The 19,077-nt window shown below is 56.5% G+C and overlaps 1 protein-coding gene and 2 long non-coding RNA genes across 6 annotated transcripts; 1 reads left to right on the plus strand and 2 right to left on the minus strand.

The window, feature by feature from the left end:
• Window positions 1–1,482: 1,482 nt before the first annotated feature.
• Window positions 1,483–11,626, minus strand: LOC102004486. 3 transcript variants are annotated; one of them, XR_263915.2, is made up of 4 exons: window positions 11,351–11,626; window positions 2,859–3,127; window positions 2,524–2,620; window positions 1,483–2,232 (listed from the first exon to the last, which is right to left on the minus strand). It is a non-coding gene; the product is annotated as an uncharacterized LOC102004486 (long non-coding RNA). The 3 variants fall into 3 exon arrangements; XR_001231088.1 differs by lacking the exon at window positions 11,351–11,626 and adding an exon at window positions 9,608–9,678; XR_001231087.1 differs by lacking the exon at window positions 11,351–11,626 and adding an exon at window positions 6,265–6,531.
• Calhm3 (calcium homeostasis modulator 3) lies at window positions 6,592–10,292 on the plus strand. 2 transcript variants are annotated; one of them, XM_005403803.2, is made up of 3 exons: window positions 6,592–7,108; window positions 7,732–7,987; window positions 9,681–10,292. In XM_005403803.2, the coding sequence occupies exons 1-3, from the start codon at window positions 6,822–6,824 to the stop codon at window positions 10,089–10,091; spliced, it is 954 nt and encodes a 317-aa protein (XP_005403860.1). In that variant the 5' UTR covers window positions 6,592–6,821; the 3' UTR covers window positions 10,092–10,292. The 2 variants fall into 2 exon arrangements, with proteins under 2 accessions (XP_005403860.1, XP_005403859.1); XM_005403802.2 differs by having other exon boundaries at window positions 6,596–7,108; window positions 9,588–10,291.
• A 104-nt stretch (window positions 11,627–11,730) lies between the features above and the next one.
• Window positions 11,731–17,750, minus strand: LOC102004713. Its single transcript, XR_263916.2, has 3 exons — window positions 17,569–17,750; window positions 16,668–16,779; window positions 11,731–12,100 (listed from the first exon to the last, which is right to left on the minus strand). It is a non-coding gene; the product is annotated as an uncharacterized LOC102004713 (long non-coding RNA).
• Window positions 17,751–19,077: the final 1,327 nt, after the last annotated feature.

A 19,077-nucleotide genomic window follows, 5' to 3' on the forward strand; every position in this document is an offset into this window, starting at 1 on the left:
GTGAACTGTATGCCCGGCGTGGGGCGAGGTGCCATTTCCCTGCACACACCCCGGGGAGCCTGTGCTGGGGTTCTGTGTACTCCAGTCCCAGTTCCCCAACTCCCAGGCCTAAGCGCAGGCTGAGCGCACGGAGGTCCGGCCGGGTGCTGCTCACAGAGCCAGGCGGTCAGTGCCAGGTAACTTTGCAAGTTGTGTACCCCTAGCCTGGAGTATACAGGCTCTGCAAGGACATTCCCATGGTTATCGCCCCGCTCTATGTGCTGCTGTGTCCATGCTGTGGAGCGTGGAACGTGCACTGAATGAACCAGTGAGAGTAAGACATGGGTCCTCCTCCTGGGGCCTGCACGCCGCAGACCCATCATCCTCAAACACAGGTGTACGTTAGCCTCTCCTACAGGAGCTGGGGGAGACGGGAGGTCACTGGGGTGCAGGTCCCCAGGTCTGCCCCACGCCATTCTGCCCCAAAAACTCTGACACAGGGCTTTGTGCTCAAGGCTTGGGAACGTGCCGTGTGGTCACATGCTCTGGCAGGGAGTTTGAGCTTAAAGAAGACCCGAGGCTTCCCCAGGAATGTGGGGAACTAGGCCAGCGTGGGCTGCCTCCGCAGCAAGGCCAGCACCTAGCCAGAGGAGACTCCTCCCTTTCCCTGCTCTGTGGACAGACCTGGCCTCTATGAATCAGTCCCTTCATCCAAGATCAATTCTAAGACCTTCGTGGACCCCAGACTGTTATCATTGGGCCCCAAGTCCATCCAGTCGACTGTACTAAAACACATCACCTCCCACATGAGACATCATTTTCTTGCCCTAAATACTTGGAAAGGATTTTTACAAAATTGGCAATCAGTGGACTACAAAGAACTCAGTGAATTTACAACTGGTTTTATTCCGAAGCAGTCATGCATGTGTTAGATTTCTTGCCAAGTGAGAAAAACCTATGACTTTCTCCAAATATAATGAAATCTTTATGAGTACTATATCTAATGATTAATGAAATTGATATAACATTAAATTTTATAGGCATTGAACCTAAACATCTCTTAATTTTTATTTTGAAGTTTTCCTTTCATAATTTAGAGACAGTTATTGTTTTTTTCCAGTCTCAACCAGACCCTTAAAAAATCTAAGCCGGGCGTGGTGGCGCACACCTGTAATCCCAGCACTCGGGAGGCTGAGGCAGGAGGATCGTTGTGAGTTCAAGGCCAGCCTGGGCTACAAAGTGAGCTCAAGGCCAGCCTGAATTGCAGAGCGAGACCCTATCTCAAAAAGACCAAAAAACGAAAACAAAACAAAACAAAATCTATACAGTTATGCCAGACACGGTGGCGCACACCTGAATCCCAGAACTCAGGAGGCTGAGGCAGGAGGATTTCTGTGAGTTCGAGGCCAGCCTGAGCTACATAGAGTTCAAGGTCAGCCTGCACTAAAAGTCGAGACCCCGTCTCAGAAAACAAAAAAAAAAAAGTGTTGCAGAAGATGTCTAATGCCAGAAAGAGGATGAGTTGTCATCACTTCGAAGTCCAGCACCCAGTGACCCACCCCAGGGCTACTTGCTCAGATAATTGTGGCCGGTGACCCTCATGAAGCCCTCACTCACGTGCGCCAGGCCCAGGCGCGTAGGTTCTGGAAGCAGCCCCAGGAGGTAGGTGCAGTTATTGTCATTGCTACTGCTCCTCCTCCCATTTGAAAATCCTTCGGCGTAGGGAAGCCAAGTTGCTTTCCAGGATGGTGAGCGAATCGCAGAGCAACTGCTCTCGATGTTCTGAGCCCAGCCTTCCCCCAACACGCCAGGCTGGGATTCCCTGGAGTCCCCAGCCTGCGGGAGACAGCTATTGCAGGGAGGTCTCTACTCTGAGCTCCTGAGCCCACGCCTCCCTGCTTGAGACACCCTTCAGACGCCCCAGGGCTGGGACCGGGGCTTGCTGTCTGCAGTTTAGCCAGAGAGGTTCTGCTGCTCCTGAACACAGAATAGATTTCTTTTTCAAGGGGGTGACAAAGTTTATTCGAAAAAGTAAAAGTGAAGGGTGAGGGAGAAACTGGCTCTGCAGGGCGAGCCTGGGACAAGCAAGAAAAAGTCCTCCCTGGAGGAAGCGGCGCAGGCATCAGGGGAAGCCACGCTAGCCCGCAGGACAGATTTCACCGACACCAAAGGAGGACGCTGGAGACGGCTGCGGTGCCCGGCACTCTGGTTCTCTCCTAGATGTCCTCAGTGGCCTTTGTTTGGCAGGAAGTGCTTTCCAACGACGTTACAAAGACCAGAGAAGTAAAGGCAAAGTATGACAAATGCAACTACATAAGAATGTAAGACTCGGTGGCAGAAGGGGAAAGGCGATTAGGGGTTAGGAGTCAGGCAAGGCCTCCCCGGTGAGCCTTAAATCATCAAATGCCCTCCCGCCCTTGAGTCAGAGCAGGGAACCGCCTTCCTGGGGTCTCTGCCCGCCTTTCCCCAGAGGGTGGGAGCCCTGGGGTCCTCTCCTCTCCCCCCTGCTCCTCCTCCCTTCTGTATTCTGTCCCCAGCCCCTACCTGGTAGTGAGCGGCCCCTTTGTCTCTGGCAAACTTTTCGGGGAGCCCTCAAGGCAATCAACACACCTTAAGTGGTGGGGACAGGTTGTTCTTCTCTCTGTAAAATGAAAAGAGCTTTAGGGGGAATATCTTCCTCTGGGGGGAATCCAGGGCTACATGATTAAATTTCAACTTTTGCTTAAGCGTATTGGCAAACATCCTACAAAAGCTCCGTATGTTGCCCTCTGAACACCAGTGTAGGATGGCGACTCCCCCCCCCGCAAGGCACCTCAGTACTGGGCGTCATCAGCATTTTAGTTTCCAACAATTGGGTTGTCTAAAACATCCCATAGTACCTGCTTGTCCCGATCCTCATTTAAGGTTGAATGAAGAGCTGGATCTTTTTTTGTTTTGTTTTTGTTTTTCTCGGTTACCGGGAACCAAACTCACGACCTTGCACTTGCCAGGCAGGCGCTTTGCCGATGAGCTAAATCCCCAGCCCGAAGAGCTGGATCTTTGCGGGATTTCTGAACGCTTGTCTTTCTCCGTGAATGGCCCGCTCATGGCCTTTACCCATTCCTTTCTGGAGGATCGCGCTTCTTTTGAAGTGGTTCACATGAACCTTCTGCAAAATAGCGGAAATGGCTTTTGCATGGTGTGGGAGTGGAAAATACATTTTTATTGGTTAATTATTTTTGTTCTTCTCACTGGGGTTTTTTTCCCACAGACATTTCTAGTTTTCATGAGGCCTGTGTACCCTTCTTCTCCACAGCGGCTGAGTGCTGGTTCGAGCACAGCGGCCTTCCCCAGCCTCTGACACGAGTCAATCCACCTGCATTCTCTTGTCCAGTTTTTGGTCGTGGTTTTTTGTTTTTTTTTTTTTTTTTTTTGGTTTTTCTCCGGTACCGGGAACTGAACTCACGACCTTGCGCTTGCCAGGCAGGCGTTTTTGCCGCTGAGCTAAATCCCCAGCCCCTGGTTTTTTGTTTTGTTCAGGTGGGCTGGTTGGTTTTTGTTTGTTTTGTGACATCCGCACTAGTCTAGGCTTGTCTTGAACTCCTGATCCTTCTGCCTCAGCCCCTCTGAGTGCTGGAGTTAAATGTGGGCATCGCTATGCCTAGCTTCTTGTCTAACTTTCATGATTCACATTTTTATGCTTAGATCTTTGACCCATGTGGAAGTTATGTGGGTATAAAGAATGAGGTAGGGTCTCGGTTTAGCTTGTTCCGGGTGGTTCTGCAGGTGTTCCACTGCTGTTGGTTCCACTGCCCCCTTCAGGGTCACCTTCCCTCAGGTCTGCCATGACCAGGAAGGTTCCTGTCCTCAGGGTAGGAGAGAATCAGGTCACACAGAGACAGGAAGGGCCCTGCTGCCCCACCAGACAATAGGAAACAGTAGTCTCCTAGTCCTGGAGAGAAGTCAGAGGAAGGGGAACAAGAAACCTCAGCAGAAAGCGAACCCATTATATACAAAGCATTACCCCCTGCACCCACATAATTACGCAGGTGCATCACTCACATGAGATGTGACTATCTCTCCAGTAGGGGGCGCCCTGCCTTCTCAGTAACAAGAACTCCACCAATGGCAAAACAATGTCTCAATATCCAGATTCTTTCTAAAGACAAAACAAAACACACTAGAAGACACCCATCCCCAAGAATGTATCTTCAAGAAAAAAACAAAGATAAAAACTAAAGCCTTAGGGCCGGGGATATTGCTCAGCAGCACAGCACCTGCCTGGCAAGCTCAAGGTCCTGAGTTTGATGCCCAGTGAGCTGGACATGAGAGCACGTACTGACAATCCCAGCACTGGGAGACTGAGGCAGGAGGATTGCCACAAGTTCAAGGCCAGCCTAAACTAGTACGTAGCAAGACCCCACCTCACCCCACAACACAAAAAAGAAAAAGAAAAGGTAAGGGCTATGGTAGACATGGCTAAGAGGTACAGTGCTCACTTAGCATTCGTGAGGCCCTGGATTTGATCCCCAGCACCACCACAAATAAATAAGTGTGAATTTAAAAACTTTTCCCCAAATGTGAGCCAAGTACAGTAGCACATGCTTGTGGTCCTAATTCCTTAGGAGGCTGAGGCAGGAGGATCACTTGAGTCCAGGAGTTTAAGGCCAGCCCAGGCAACCTAGGCCTGTCTTATGAAATGCATATGATATATTCCAGGTGGTCTGAGTATACAGGGTGACAAAAAATTCCTGTTGCAGCACCAGGATCCTTCCCACCAGGAGGCGCTGTCATCCTTTGAAGACTAAAACTAAGCCATCAAGAGACCCATGTGATGTCTGCCTTGGGAGAAGGAGCGGTGGTCTCCAAGACCTGCCCTGGGGTGGAAATCACAGGCAGGAAATCTCAGCCTTCCCGAGAACTCCAGGCAGTCTGGCCAGCCCCAGCCAGGACCCTGGCCTGTGCTTGGAAGGATACACACCACTGCAGACAGACACACGGCACATGCGGTGACAGGGGCACAACCTGCTCCCTGTTAGTAAATGTTCGTAAATAATGCGTTTGATCAGAAGAAAAACGGGGACCTTCCGCTTTCTAACCGCGGTGTGAGACTATGAGCATGGAGGACCCGTGGCGGGCGGAGCTGGGCAGGGTCGGGCGTTGGGGCTGGGCGCCCGGGAGTTCAGTGCCCATCCTGTGACAGCAGCGGGCAGCAGGAGGCACAGCTGACCGTGCAGACCCAGACTCTGGGAAGGACGACAGCGCTGACACAGGCAGCTGAGGAGGGGCGGGCCGGGCTCTGAGGCGGGAGGGCCCCTGGCCCAGCCCGCGCGGAGCAGGGTCAGTGGGCACCGGCCGTGCCTGGCTCAGAGGTCTTGCTTAGCCTGTGGCGGTCCTGGGCTGGGTGTGAGGGAGCTGCAGAGACGAAGGTGGGGAAGAGCCTGGGTGGGTGGGGACAGGATCCCACACCCCGACCCACCCCTCATCGTCCAGGCCCAGGGAATTCGTGAAGCGGGGAAGAGACGGGGCTCCTCCGGGACCCGGGCTGCTCTGCTGTTCCCTAGGCCAGGCCCTCAATGCTGGAACCGGGCCAGGCGACAGCACCGCTAGGAGGGAGACAGGAAGTGGCAACAGCACAGGGGGACAGAGACAGGCAGCGGGGCACAGAGACCCAAGGGCAGCACAGAGACGCAGGGAGGCAGAGGCAGCGAGACAGGGAAGGATGAGACAGACGAGGACAAGCAGAGAGGGGCAGAGGCCTTGAAGGCGAGGCCTGCGGCCCGTTCGTTCGCTTCCCATTCGCTGGCTTCCTGGGAGCAGACGGGGCGTGGGCACAGCTCAGAAGAGAGGACGGGGCCGGGAAGAAATAGGGGCGTCCGCATGTGCGAACATTAGGTGTCCACAGGCGCAGGCCCCGGCCCTCACAGGGGTCCCACCCCGCACTGGGGGAGATGCCCACAGCAGGAGCCCCCGTCCCACGGCTGCGCAGAGCCAGGCCGCCTGGGCCCCTGAGCCACCTTCTGGACAGCAGGTGGGAGGGAGTGCGAAGGGCGAGGGGGTTGTCTGCAGAGGGTCAGGGTGCGAGGACGCGCTGGGTGCAGTCTAGAGGGCCTTGGACGCCAAGCTCAGCGGTTGTGGGAGCCCGGCCCGCTCAGAGGAGCGCAGTGTGGAGCTGTGTCGGGGCAGACTGGGCCGGTCGTAGCCAGCCCCACAGGACAGTGGAGTGGAGTGGAGTGGAGAGAGCAGAGTCCTAGGCTCCCGGGGACCCATCCAGAGCCTTCCTGGTTACTGTCGGAGGCGTCTCACCTCCTTGCCCTTGCCAGGGGGTCCCGCACCTGACCATCTGCTCCCCTGCGCGCCCACAGAGCCGCTCAGCCGGAGATGCGCCTCCACCTCTCCCAGGGCCGCCTCCTCCTCAGGCCTCCAGGCGGGCACCAGCGCCCCTCGGCTTCCGTCCAGTCTGAAGGCCCACAGGAAATCTCTGTGGGCCGAACTGAGTCATCAGAGTTTTGACCCAGAGCAGAAAACGCAACGGGCTCCCTGGCCTCTGCCTTACCGCGCCCAGAATTTGCCTGTGCCCGAGGCAGGTGCAGCAGCTGTGCCGTCAGCACCCCGCTCTGGGAGGACAGGCTGGGAGGGCGGAGGGACGGCAGGTGCCCATTTGCCTAGGGGCGCTGTGGGCTGGCTGGTCGCAGAGCAGAGAGAGGGAGTGGCGATGGACAATCCCTAGGAAGAGCCACCTCTGCCTGAACTCCTCAGCGGACCCTGGAGGCTGGGCTGGGGCTGGATGCAGCTTCCTCCCGGCCCCCCAGGCTCGTGCAGCAGGAGAGAGGCTCCCGGGGAGCCGGGCTCGGCGTCCGGCCATGGAGCGGTTCCGCGCGCTCTTCCAGCACTTCCAGTCCAGCTCGGAGTCAGTGACGAACGGGCTGTGCCTGCTGCTGGCCGCCCTCACCATCAAGATCTACTCTTCCTTCGACTTCAACTGCCCCTGCCTGGCGCGCTACAACACCCTCTACGGCCTGGGCCTGCTGCTCACGCCGCCGCTCGCCCTCTTCCTCTGCGGCCTCCTTGTCAACCGGCAGTCCGTGGTGATGGTGGAGGAGTGGCACCGGCCGGTGGGGCAGCGCAGGAAGGACGCAGGCATCGTCAGGTGCAGTCCCCACCCCTGGGTGCCCCGCAGGCGCCGTGAGCTTCCTGCAGCCTCTCCCTTCCCTGGGTAGGAATCATCGTCACAGAGACCCACTTGCCCGTTTCCATCAGGATGTACTTCCGGTCCTGTCCTTGGCCACCTCTTCACGGCCAGAGCTGGACACACCTGATAGCACAAGGTCCCGGCCACGTCTGTCCCACTGGCCATGGAGTATCAGTCGCCCGTGCAGGAAGGGTCCTAGGGGGTTTTCCAGTCGTGACAGGCAATGGTTTGCTTAGGGCGCGTCTCCCCTCCCACAAGCTCCCCAAGGGCAGGAACCGCACCTGCCCCCTTCTCCCCTCCCCATGTCCTCCGGGCCTGGCACAGATGGCGCCCCAAGCCCAAATCGGCTGATGGAGCCCATGATGCTCACCCACCGGCCTGGCAGACCCCTCGGGCCTCGCTCTCTGCTGCAAGAGCTTCCGACTGTGAGCTCAGCCGCATCCTCTCCCCAGCCCCAGGCTGCTCCCTAGTTGGACCCATTTTTAAGCAGGGAACTGAAAGCACCGGGAAGTGCAGGGACTCAGCCACAGTCTTGCCCTAGGAAGAGGCCAGCACAGGGTGACCCGCCTCTCCCACTCCAGGTACATGTGCTCCTCCGTGCTGCAGAGGGCGCTGGCCGCGCCCCTGGTCTGGATCCTGCTGGCCCTCCTGGATGGCAAGTGCTTCGTGTGTGCCTTCAGCAACTCCGTGGACCCCGAGAAGTTCCTGGACTTGGCCAACATGACCCCCAGCCAGGTGCAGCTCTTTCTGGCCAAGGTGCCTTGCAAGGAGGACGAGCTGGTCAGGGACAGCCCCGCTCGGAAGGCTGTGTCTCGTTACCTGCGGTGCCTGTCCCAGGTAATCGGGTGGTCCCCCGAGCCCTGCGCCCTCACCAGGGTCCTGCACTGGCTGGAGGGAGGGGCTGGGCCGGGTCTGCATGATTTCCCGAAGACCCTCCTCTCTGCTGAGACAGAACCAAAGAGCAGGAGGTTCGGGGATGGGGGCGAGGTCAGGACAGCAGATCCGCCTAGGAAGCGGGCACCAGGTCTTCAATACGAACTCACCCCGGGATGGGCCCCAGGGCTGGGACCTCCCGGGAGTCAGCCCAGCCCACCTGCAGGAGGCTGGCAGCAAGAAAGCGCTGGAGGCCAGCAGCGCACACCATGGGTAAGAGGCAGGGCAGGGATGGCATACACAGCACAGACCCTCCCCGCTGCCCAGATCCCTTTAGTGCGCCCCCTCCATTATCCTAAGGGCCAGCCCGCTCCAGGCCCGCTGACTCCAGATTCCGTCACCACCACTCCCAGAGCCTGAGCTGTGCCTGCCGAAGAGCGTACATGAGAGCCAGACAAGGTGGTGCACGCCTGTAATCCCAGCACTTGGGAGGCAGAGGCAGGAGGATCACCATAAATTTGAGGCACAGTGAATTCAAGGCCAGCTGAAGTACATAGCGAGACCCTGGTTCAAAAAAAAATTTTTAAAGGGACACTAATCGAGCCTGTGGCATGCACAGCACAGGAGGGCCGCGGTCAGGAACGCACGCCCTGCTATTTGGTGGAGGCAGACACACAGCAAACACAGGCCTGAACTGTGGAGAGACGACCAGCTCTCGAGACACACTTGATTCTGGCCCAGACTTCGACCTTGGCCATGGCACTGCGCCCTGCACCTCAGTTTCTTCTTCAGAATAATGGAGGTTGGCTTCCTCCTCCCCCATGCTGGGCCCTGCGGTGGCAGCACCCCTGGTCTTTCTCGGTCCATAGCGAACACATAGAAAATGCCGCCAGACCAGCTTCGATCCAGCTCAGCTGTCAGTCATGGTCACGCTTGGCAAGTACTTTGCTTTTCTGCTCTGTGTGTGTGAAATACGCACCCTGAGTTTGAGGTGGGAGAGCCCTGTGAGTGGCCAAATGACGAGCCCTGTAAATCGGGCATCTTGTCTATAAAGGCCAGGGACTCCAAGGTCTTCGAGGCTCCAGGTCAGACAGGGGCTCCGGGCGTGAGCCAGGTAGGTAGCCGGGGAGGGAGGAGAGGAGCGCACTGCCTGGTGCAGGCTCAGCCCCAGCTGCCCTCGCCGTTGGTCTGGAAGGCTCGTCCCCACTTCCTGCTCCTGGCACCCGCACGGCAGGGTGGGCACACTTGCGGGGGCTGGATGGTAAACCGGTGAGAAGGATGAAGAGGCAGAGGAGGAGAGGCGCACGGTTCGTGGGGAATCCAGAGAAGGAAGGATGAAAGTAAGGAGGCCTGAAAGGCCGGGAGGAGAGGCAGGTGGCCAGGAGCAGGGAGGGCGGTGGGGCGGGAGGGGGCATGTGTCAGTCGAGAGGAGGGCTGGCTGGGCGGGGAGGCAGATGGAGCTGAGGGACGGAGGGTGATAAAAAGGGACGCACTCTGGAGCAGAGCTGCCACACGTGCCCACCCGAGCCCTGTCGTGCCCACCTCGTGCCTCCTCACTCCCCAGGCCCTCGGCTGGAGCCTCACCCTGCTGCTGATCCTGGCGGCTTTCCTGGCCCGCTGCCTGAGGCCCTGCTTCGACCAGACGGTCTTCCTGCAGCGCAGGTACTGGAGCAACTACGTGGACCTGGAGCAGAAGCTCTTCGACGAGACCTGCTGTGAGCACGCGCGGGACTTCGCACACCGCTGCGTGCTGCACTTCTTCGCCAGCATGCGGGGGGAGCTGCGGGCCTGGGGGCTGCGCCGGGACGCCTCGCACCTGAGTCCTGAGCCTGCCGTGGTGCCCCCTGAGCCCCCAGAAGACCCGGAGGATCCGGACAGTGGACGCAGGAAGGCCCACCTACGTGCAATCTGCAGCCGGGAGCAGGTAGACGGCCTCCTGAGCAGCTGGTACTGCAGCAAGCCGCCGCTGGACCTCACGGCCTCCCCTGGGCTCTGGGGCTCTGGCCTCAGCCGTCGAGCTCCCCTGGTGGCCCCGGGCACCACGCTGTCCCAGCACACAGATGTGTAGGCCCCCTGCTGGGCTTAGACAGCAGCGGTGCCTCGTGTTAAGTGCCCAGGTGGTCTACACCGCCTGGAGGTATCCTGGGCCCTGAGAAACCCCAGCCAGGCAGTCTGCCTTGTTGGCCTCATCCCAAAGAGCCAGGTCTCGGTCTCATTTCTGTTTGGTTTTTTTTTTTTGCTGTTGTTGTTTTGTTTTTTTCCAGTACCGGGAATCGAACTCACGACCTCGCACTTGCCAGGCAGGCGCTGTGCCGCTGAGCTAAATCCCCAGCCCCTCTGTCTCATTTCTGCATGTGGCTTCCTGGGTGCTCTACAAATGCAAGCGCACATGATTCTCCTGGGGCTCTGGTCAAGCTCAGGCTGACTCAGAGCAGCTGGCTTGGGCCCTGCACCCTCACTTCTAACCCTGGGTAATAGGGATGCTTTTGGTCATAGACTTTCAAGTAGCAAGAGACTACATAGATCTGTTGTGGGTTCCGGGTCCAAAATGTCAATTCCAAATAATAAAAGCAGTCATAATAGCAGCATAAGCATCTGTGGCTCCTAAAATGTGCCAGACTTTGCACGGATTTCCTATATATATTCACTCATTTAATCCTCACGAATACCTAATGAAGGAGGCATGATTGTTAGCACTTGGGTCTGTGTGTGTCTGTTGCTAGGGAATAAACCTAGGGCCTCACAGGTGCTAGGCAAGCACTTCACCGCTGAGCTACTTTCCCAGCCCTTTTTAATTTAATTTAATTTACTTGAGCCAGGATCTCAAAAAAGCTGCCCAGAATGACCTCAAACTTGTGATCCTCCTGCCTGAGCCTCCTGAGTAGCTGGAATTACTGGTGTGCCATTTTCTGGACCAGAACAGCCGCATTTTTGAGAAGAGGAAAACAAACATAAGGAGGCTACGATGCCCAGTGTCACCTAGAGGTACATCCCAGAGGCCTGGCTCTGCAGTCTGCTCTCAGCTACCAGATCAGTCTGGCTTCAGGATCACTCTGAGTGTTTGTTTTCAGTGCCCTTACTGGGTTTCCTGCAGCTTCTACCAAGGTGCTCAAGCTCGGCTCAAGTTCCCCTTGAAAGCACTTGCTGGTGTCTCGTGCTGGCCACTTCGGTTGAATAGTTTATATTTTTCTGACGAGTGCACGTTTCTGTACTCAAATGTCCAAAGGGCTGAGCTTCCCAGCTTCCCTTCCCTGTTCCCACCCCCTCCGCTCTAGCCTCACCCGGCCTCCTGCTGCCGCTCCCGGCTCAGCCCAGCCTCCCACCCACCTGCAGCTGTCAGGTGCTGTCTCTGCACTCGCCGCTACACCCACCGCTTGCAGTCTGACTCCTGAGCTCAGCACAGTCCCTCCCGACGACTACCCACGCCCTGGGCACCTGCCTTAGTTCCTTTTCTGGTTACCAGACACCCAGTTAAAGGGGAAAGGCTTATTTAGCTCACAGTGTGCAGAGGTTTCAGTTCATGGTTGCCTGGCCCCAAGGAGGGGTGGCTGGCACAGGGGCACTGCAGAGGAGAACAGCTCAAGGCAGGCGGAAGACAACAAAAGCAAGCAAGGGACAAGACAAGCCTCTTTCTGTCCCTTATATTGTATCCAGGCTACCTGGATTAGAGCGGCGCCAGACCAATCAGTGGACTGATCCAGTAATCGCCCATCCTAATCCCAGCACCCTCAGTCCTAGCTTTGCACTATAAGTCAATCACACACTAGATCCAGCCACCTCTGAAGAGGCCCCACCCATAACCACACAAGCCTCTAGGGGGACGTCTAGACACAAGTCATAACAGTACCCCAGGGACCCCAGCAAGGAACTGGCACCCTTGTGAGCGTTTCTCAAGAGCCAGGTGGGCTTGGGGTCCAGCTCAGAGACAAAAGCACTGTCACCAGATGAGGTCTGAGATGGCCCTCCTAGAGAGGAGATGGGCAGCTCAGCATGGCCCAGCAGGTGCTTCAGGTGTCATTGCAGGAAAGCATTTCGGGACGCATCAGGGAGAGGCATCAGCTGATTTATGAGGCAGAGCTAGGAAGGAAGAGAAACAGGGAGGAACTTCAGTTGAGTTGCGAAGGGGCACAGCTCTGATGGAGAAGACCAGGCCGACCTGTCAGCAAAGGAATGAAACTAGTTTTTATGGGGTGGCTGAGGTGGATTGGAGCCTGGTTGATCATTATCTCAATTCTGATTGTGCTTATATCATGTACAGGTATAAGTTCTCAATGATGAACGAATTGTTATGTATATCTAAAATGTACCAATACAATCTGATTGAAAAACAAAATTCTGGCATTGCAAGGTGGCTAGGGAACAGTCCTTATTGCTTGACAAGGCAATCTGATGTCCTTAAGATGATTGTCTCTTGGGACTGGGGATTTAGCTCAGTGGAACAGTGCCTGCCTGGAAAGTACAAGGTTGTAAGTTCGATTCCCGGTACCAGAAAAACAAACAAAAAAAGATGATTGTCTCCGTTAGGATGGTGGTTTGTTTTTTGTTTTTTTTTTTTTCCGTACCAGGAATCTAACTCAGGACCTCATGCTTGCCAAGCAGGCACTGTGCCACTGAGCTATATCCCTCGCCCAATGGTGTCAGTCTTGCAGACGCTCTGTTGGAATCCAAGGTGACCATCGGTTCAGGGCAGTGACTGGAGATTTCTGAGTGCCCAGTGGTGGTAGGACATCCCTGTAAACATCTTTTCTTGATATCTTTATTCTGGAAGGGGGTGATGTACGTTGTGTAAATTCAGGGCTGGTCAACCCTGAATGGCCAGTTTTTAGACAGACAGACCCTAACTGATAAACATGCCTATATATGCACAGCAGCAGGGATCTGGCCCACAGCACTAGGCAGACACCAAATGCAGGTCAAGCTTTGTTCTGCTTTTCGTTCCCCACTGGGCCTCCGTAAGCTCCAGTGAACCGTCATGGGTTTCAGGTTTTTTGCTTCTCTAGCGAAAGCAGCTTTTAAACTCCTGACGGCCTCAGAAAAAAATACAGCTCACGTTTTCAGTGAGTAACAGGTTAAAGGCCCTGGAGTGTGCCTGCCTTCTGTTCTTCTGGGCTGCCTTCTCCCCTGAACCACCAGGCTTGGATCTGCTGGGAAATCTCTGCTGTGTGTCTGGCAGCCCAACACGAAGAGTTCAGGGAGGAGCTGAGCAACTGTAGGCCTCCATCCCTCCCAATGACTCGCTACACACACACACACACACACACACACACACACACACACACACCACTATCTCCGTCCGCACTTGGCCACATGTGTGTCTTGCTACTTCCTTGGGGCCCTGGGGGCAGTGCAGGAGCCCCCGGAAGCCTCCTCTGGAGCCAGCCCCTCTATCAGGCCAGCTCTGCTCTCCTGGACTCTTGCCAAGGGACTTCGTGAGACCAGAAAATCCCTGCAGCCCCCACCTCCTGTGTGGTCAGGCCATGCAAATGTCTGAAATGGCACTGGGGTGGAGGGTGATGTAGGCAAATTGTTAGCAGAGATTGAAGGTGAGGGCGGAGAGAGACAGAGAGATGGCCCGGGCTGCAGGAGTGAGCCACAGCTTGGGTAAGGAGCCTCAGGCACTCTGCCTTGGGGTCCAAGAAGCAGCAGAAAGACTTAAAAAGCCAGCTGCGTCAATCCACTTGCCTTCCACCTAGAACTCAGAGAGCACCTACTGCACGGAAAGTGCCGTGCCAGGGAGTAGGAAGACAGAAATCACAGGTGTCCTGCCCTGCCCTGAAGGACCTCCCTGTCTATTAGGGGGCGCTGCTAATCCAAAGCGAAGGGCCTGATACCATAGCGACAAGCTGTGCACGACGGGGATTCTTCAGAGAGAAGAAGGCTCCACACTGTGCAGCCTCGGCAGCTGCGGCCCCCACCTCTTCCAGGTCTGCAGGCACAGCGGGGGTCGTGGGAGTCGAGAGCTGAGCTCAGGACCGTGACTTGGTCCTACAGGCGGGGATGACTCGGGCGAGGTGAGCTCTAGGTGCCTGAGGCCTGACAAGGTGGGGTCCTCACCGAGGGCGGGCTTTCTTCACTGTCCTGGCCACTTCTGTGTCCCCCACAGGGTTTCCTGGGTGTATCTTCCACATATGCAGCTGTTCTCCCACCCTGGTCCCAGGCCCTGCTCCTGGGGACACAAGAGAGAGCGCCTGTCAGCTGGGGCCCCGGGCGGCTTCATGGAGCAGGGCCTCCCCCCTCTGCCGTGTGCCTCCCTCATGTCGCACTTGCGTGCCGTGGAGGACCGCCTGGACCACTGCCTTTGAAAGAAGAGCAGTTGTCTCCATTTTGGCTAACCAGCTCTGTTTCCTTGCACTGATGTGTGCACAGTTGGCCAAGTCTTGTCTTTATCCCTTTAGTTGGCTCTAAGCAATGCAAATGGGCCTAGCTGAAGGCTGATGTGTAGTCTTTAAAGCAAGGCAAGAGGGCAGTGCTTCCCCGTGCCCCAACCCAGCTCCCAAGTAGACGTGTGTGAGCTGGGCCGGTGGGAGACAGAGCCCTGCTCCGCTCCATGCTGTCCGCTGGAATCAAGCCTCGAGGTAAGAGGCTGCGACTTCCCAGGGCAAGAAAGATCACGCATCAGAGCTGAAGTACCGACCCCAAAACATTAGCTATTACCTCGAACTATGTTGTGCGGGTTACTCCTTCTGCAGATCCTTCTCTCTGCAGGGCGCAGAGGTGATTTAAGGCCTCCAGCTCGCCCAGCTGACGGCACTCGCATACTTCCCGCCGCAACTGTAGTCACTCATCCCCAAGCCACTCCTCTCTTGACAAGTGAACAGATCCTGGGTTCAGCCCTGGGTCCTGGCCTTTGTTCCGGATGGCCATCACCATAGCTGCACTTAGGATCCCTTGGCTTCCCACGACTACAAACACGCCTTAATGACTTTATGCTTGCCATGCGATGCACTGGTAGTGGTAGATTGGAATTAACCCTCTACGATTCCAGCGGGATTACAAATATAAACTTCCCAAATCCGGGAAGGCCTGGGAGGGCTCTCTATAAGTGACCACCGATGCGTTGGCTTTCCCTGTCCGGATGTTCCCTGCCCGGCCTGACTAACACAGTTACATTCTGAGCAGGACCCTCGGTGAGCTGTAGTCCTGGCCCAGCACCCCGATACGGCTGGGGTGTGGCAGACATGTCGCCTCCGTCCTCCTGGGGTAACGCGCGAAGCCTGGGGCTGTGCGTGATGCCTGGCGGCAGAAGCCCTGGACACCATCTTCAGCATCACAGTGAAGTCCTCCGGCCGCTGGTGACAAGCCTGGTGGCCCTCAGCTTCCTGGGCAGCTCTGCTCCTGCCCCTGTCACCCGCACTCAGATGCCCTGTCTATGCGGGCAACACACGCTGCCACTCCTCTCTGCAAAGTGGGCATCACCCCAAAGGGGAGGCGGGAGCTGTCCCCACAGGCCCTTTGCACGGCCCAATGCAGATGCTCCAAACGCACATGGAAGCTCACCGCACTGCTGGCCGCTGTGGCTGTCACAGCATCCCGTGCCCTGGGCTGGGGGTCACCGCGTACCTCACACGGCGGTGCGTTCACCGCTTCACCTCCTCACAGCACGGGAGGCTCCATGACCTCCGTGGTGCAGAGAGGGGAGGCTGAGGCACTCAAAGGTCATGTGACAGGCTCGCGGTCCCGGGCCAGCGTGGGGCAGGGTTGTGAATTCAACCCCATCACTGCTTAGGTTGCTCATGAGAGAAAAACTTGATTGTTCAGTGGGGAAAAAAAAAAGAGTGCTCGGGCAAGGCCTCCGGCAACGGGAGAAAACCCGCATGGGCAGGGAGGAGCGGCCTTCCAGGCAGGCCCTGTGAGGGCAGGGGCTGCTCAGAGCCACCTGTGCCACGTGTACCACCATAACAAAGCCCACAGGCCCGGCCGGGTGGTCTAAATGCTTGCGCCCTACAGCCCTGGGGGTGGAAGGCGTCAGGGTGCAGCCTCTTCCCTGCCAGACGCCTCCCTTGTGGAAGGAGGGCAAGAGAACCCTTGGTTCCGTTCTTTGTTCGCTTGTGTGTTTTTGAGGTGCTAGAATTCAACTCTGGGCCTTCACCCTCACCCCAGCCCTTCTTTATTTTTTATTTTGAGACAAGGTCTCACTAAGTCCCTCATTGCCCAAGCTGGACTTTTGGTCTTCCTGCCTCAGCTTCCCAGAGTGTTGGGATGACAGGCATGCCCACCACACCCACCTCTGGGTCCTTTCTCTTCTTTATTTTTGTTTTTCTTTTTGAGACAGGGTCTCCCTGTGCAGTTCAGGCTGGCCTTGAACTCACTTTGTAGCCCAGGCTGGTCTCGAACTCACAACGATCCTCTTGCCTCAGCCTCCTGAGTGCTGGGATTACAGGCATGCGCCACCACGCCCAGCTCTGGGTCCTTTCAATCAGGGCACTAAGCCCCTTCGTCGGAGCGCCACCCTCATGGCCTCACCTCCTACTGCAGGGTTCCTCCTGTGACCCTGGGCAGACTGTCACAAGCACTGAGCCGAAGCTTCCCAGGCAGCCTGCAACCCTCTGTGAGAGGACAGGGAGGCTCTCGGCCTCAGCGTGCGCTCTGAGGCCGCCCCATGCTCCCCTATTCCCAGCCTACTGGGCACCAGCTCCACGCTCACCTTCAACGGCAGGGGTTCCTGACGTCCTTCACAGCCCTGGACCTGGACACGAGGCCCACAGCAGTGTGTGACGCTCGGAGACGGAGGGGCTCAGACGACATCCATATGGAACCTGGTGAAGAGCAAACCAAGGCCAGACAATTACATTTTCTTTATCCTGTGTAATTACAAGAAAAAGGAAACACGTGGGAACAGGAAAGATACTAAATACTGAATTTGTATAAAACGTCCAAATGGCAAAGCGTGGGGACGTGCGCCTGTAATCCCAGCACTTTGGGAGTCTAGAGGCAAGAGGATTCAAGTTCGAATCCCAGGTAGGCAACTTAGCAAGAGGCTGTGTTTGATTCCCAGTATCAGAAAAGAAACAAAAAATTGAATGAAATCTAAATTTCTCAAAATGAGAAACTTGAGGTTGCTTTGGTGAGCACAATTGTTTTTGTTTATTTATTTGTTTGGTTGGTTGTTTTTGTTGTTGTTGTTTTTTGTACTTGGAATCAAACCCAGAGGTACTCCTGGTACCGGAAACAAAACATAACAAAACAACAAAAAAAAGCCCAGAGGTACTCTACCACTAAACTGCATTCTCAGCCTTTTAAATTTTTTTTCTATTTTGAGACCATAGTCTCTCTAAATTGCCTGGGCTGGTCTCTCATTTACAATCCGCTGCCTCAGCCCCCTGTGTACCTGGGATTACAGGCATAGCACAACTTTTAATGCGCAAGACATGACTACAGGTAAGTCCTGTTCAAGTCTCTTGAATGATGACCACTGCAAACGGCTGATAGACATTACCCCCCTGCCCCCAAAAACCTAGCTCAAGTAGGAGATAAATTTAAAACGATTTTTACAACCGCTCAGAACTTTACAGTAATCCAGCTGACGTGTAGACTCTATCACTCACCCTTTACTTTCCGCGACCGCGATAGCCAACACTGGCGTAACGGGACGGTGAGCTCAGAATCTAAGGAGGCTGCGCATCAAGGGCTCAGGCCACCTGGCAGGCCTGGCAGGGCGGCTGACACCTGTAATCCCAGCACTTGGGAGACCGAGGCAGGAGAACCCTGCAGACTGAGGCCAGCCCGGGCTACCGAGTGGTTCAAGGCCAGCCTGGGTGACGTGGTGAGACCCTGTCTCAAAAAAATTAAAAAGCATGCCACAGTTAGAACTTGCAGGGTGTAAAGCAGGTATCTTTCCACCAGCACTGATGCCACTAAGACGGCAGATTGCTACAAGGGAGCCCATCCTACGCGGGGGTACAGACAGCACCCCCCCCCCGCCTTCCCGAGCTGCCCGCCCACCCCTCTGCGCCCAACACTGGGAGCGCTGTGCCCCGTGCTGGCAGCTCAGACCAAGAATCAGCCAGGCCCCCCAGGCTGCAGCTGACATCCGGGACGCCCACCTCCTTTGCTGAGTCTCCCTCATCCTGCTCCCCACCTACGGGTCCCCCCAAGGCAGCCACTACAGGGTCCTCCCCGCCCCACCAGCCCGCACTCCAGGTGCCCCGGGGCCAGCCTTGGGGCGGGACAGCAGCATTCTCCCTGGCCTGTACCCTGCTGTGACACAGCATTTTCTCCTGTACTAGCAGAACAGGACAGAAGCCAAAAAAGGAGAAAGCCCAATCCCTGACCCCTCTCCCACCTGCACTCCTACCGCACAAGGGGACTAGCCTGGGCTCACAGCTGGGTGACCTTGAGCTCATAGCTTAACCTCTCTGAGCCTCTGTCCCAACCTCTGAAATGGAGGCAATGAGACATAGCCCCCAGGAGTGTGTGAGGACACTCACTGCCTGTTAAGTGCCTGGGACAGGGTTCCACGCTGGGGAAGCTGGGCCAAACCAGTTCTCTCAGCCACACAGAGACACAGGGACACAAAGGCCAGTGACATGGCTGCACATCTGCCTGCACAGATGGCACCAGCAAGCTCATCCCTGGACACAAACACCGGAGCACAGATCCACAGCTCCACCCTGATACCCGTCGGGGCTCAGCCTCAGCCCCACATCCATGCCCTGCCCCAACGGGAGCCTCGGGCCGGAGGCAGACCTGCTGTGCCCTTCTGGGAGAGCCACAGCCATCAAGGGCGCCTCAGCCCAGCCCTCAGGGATGACCTGCTGGCCCCGTGGACACTCCGGGCCCAGGCGTGAGGCCCACCACCGCACCCTCTGCGTTCCGAGCCAGGGAGGTGGAAATCACAGATGGGCCAGGGAAGGGCTGGCCGTCCACAGCCCACAGCACACAGACACCCGAGACACAGCGGGCACACAGGCACCTGCCCGGTACACACGGGCACGGCTCCTCCTCCAGGCAATCTGTCAAATCCAAGTCCTAGAGCTCCGATTCCGGGGCCTTCTACTCTGTCCTATGGTGCGTTAGCACCACCCCCGCCTCCCCCTCTCCCTCCTCTTCCTCCC

Source organism: Chinchilla lanigera, unplaced genomic scaffold (assembly GCF_000276665.1).
Source record: "Chinchilla lanigera isolate Chin_1 unplaced genomic scaffold, ChiLan1.0 scaffold00084, whole genome shotgun sequence".
In the NCBI taxonomy this organism is placed as follows: Eukaryota; Metazoa; Chordata; class Mammalia; order Rodentia; family Chinchillidae; genus Chinchilla; species Chinchilla lanigera.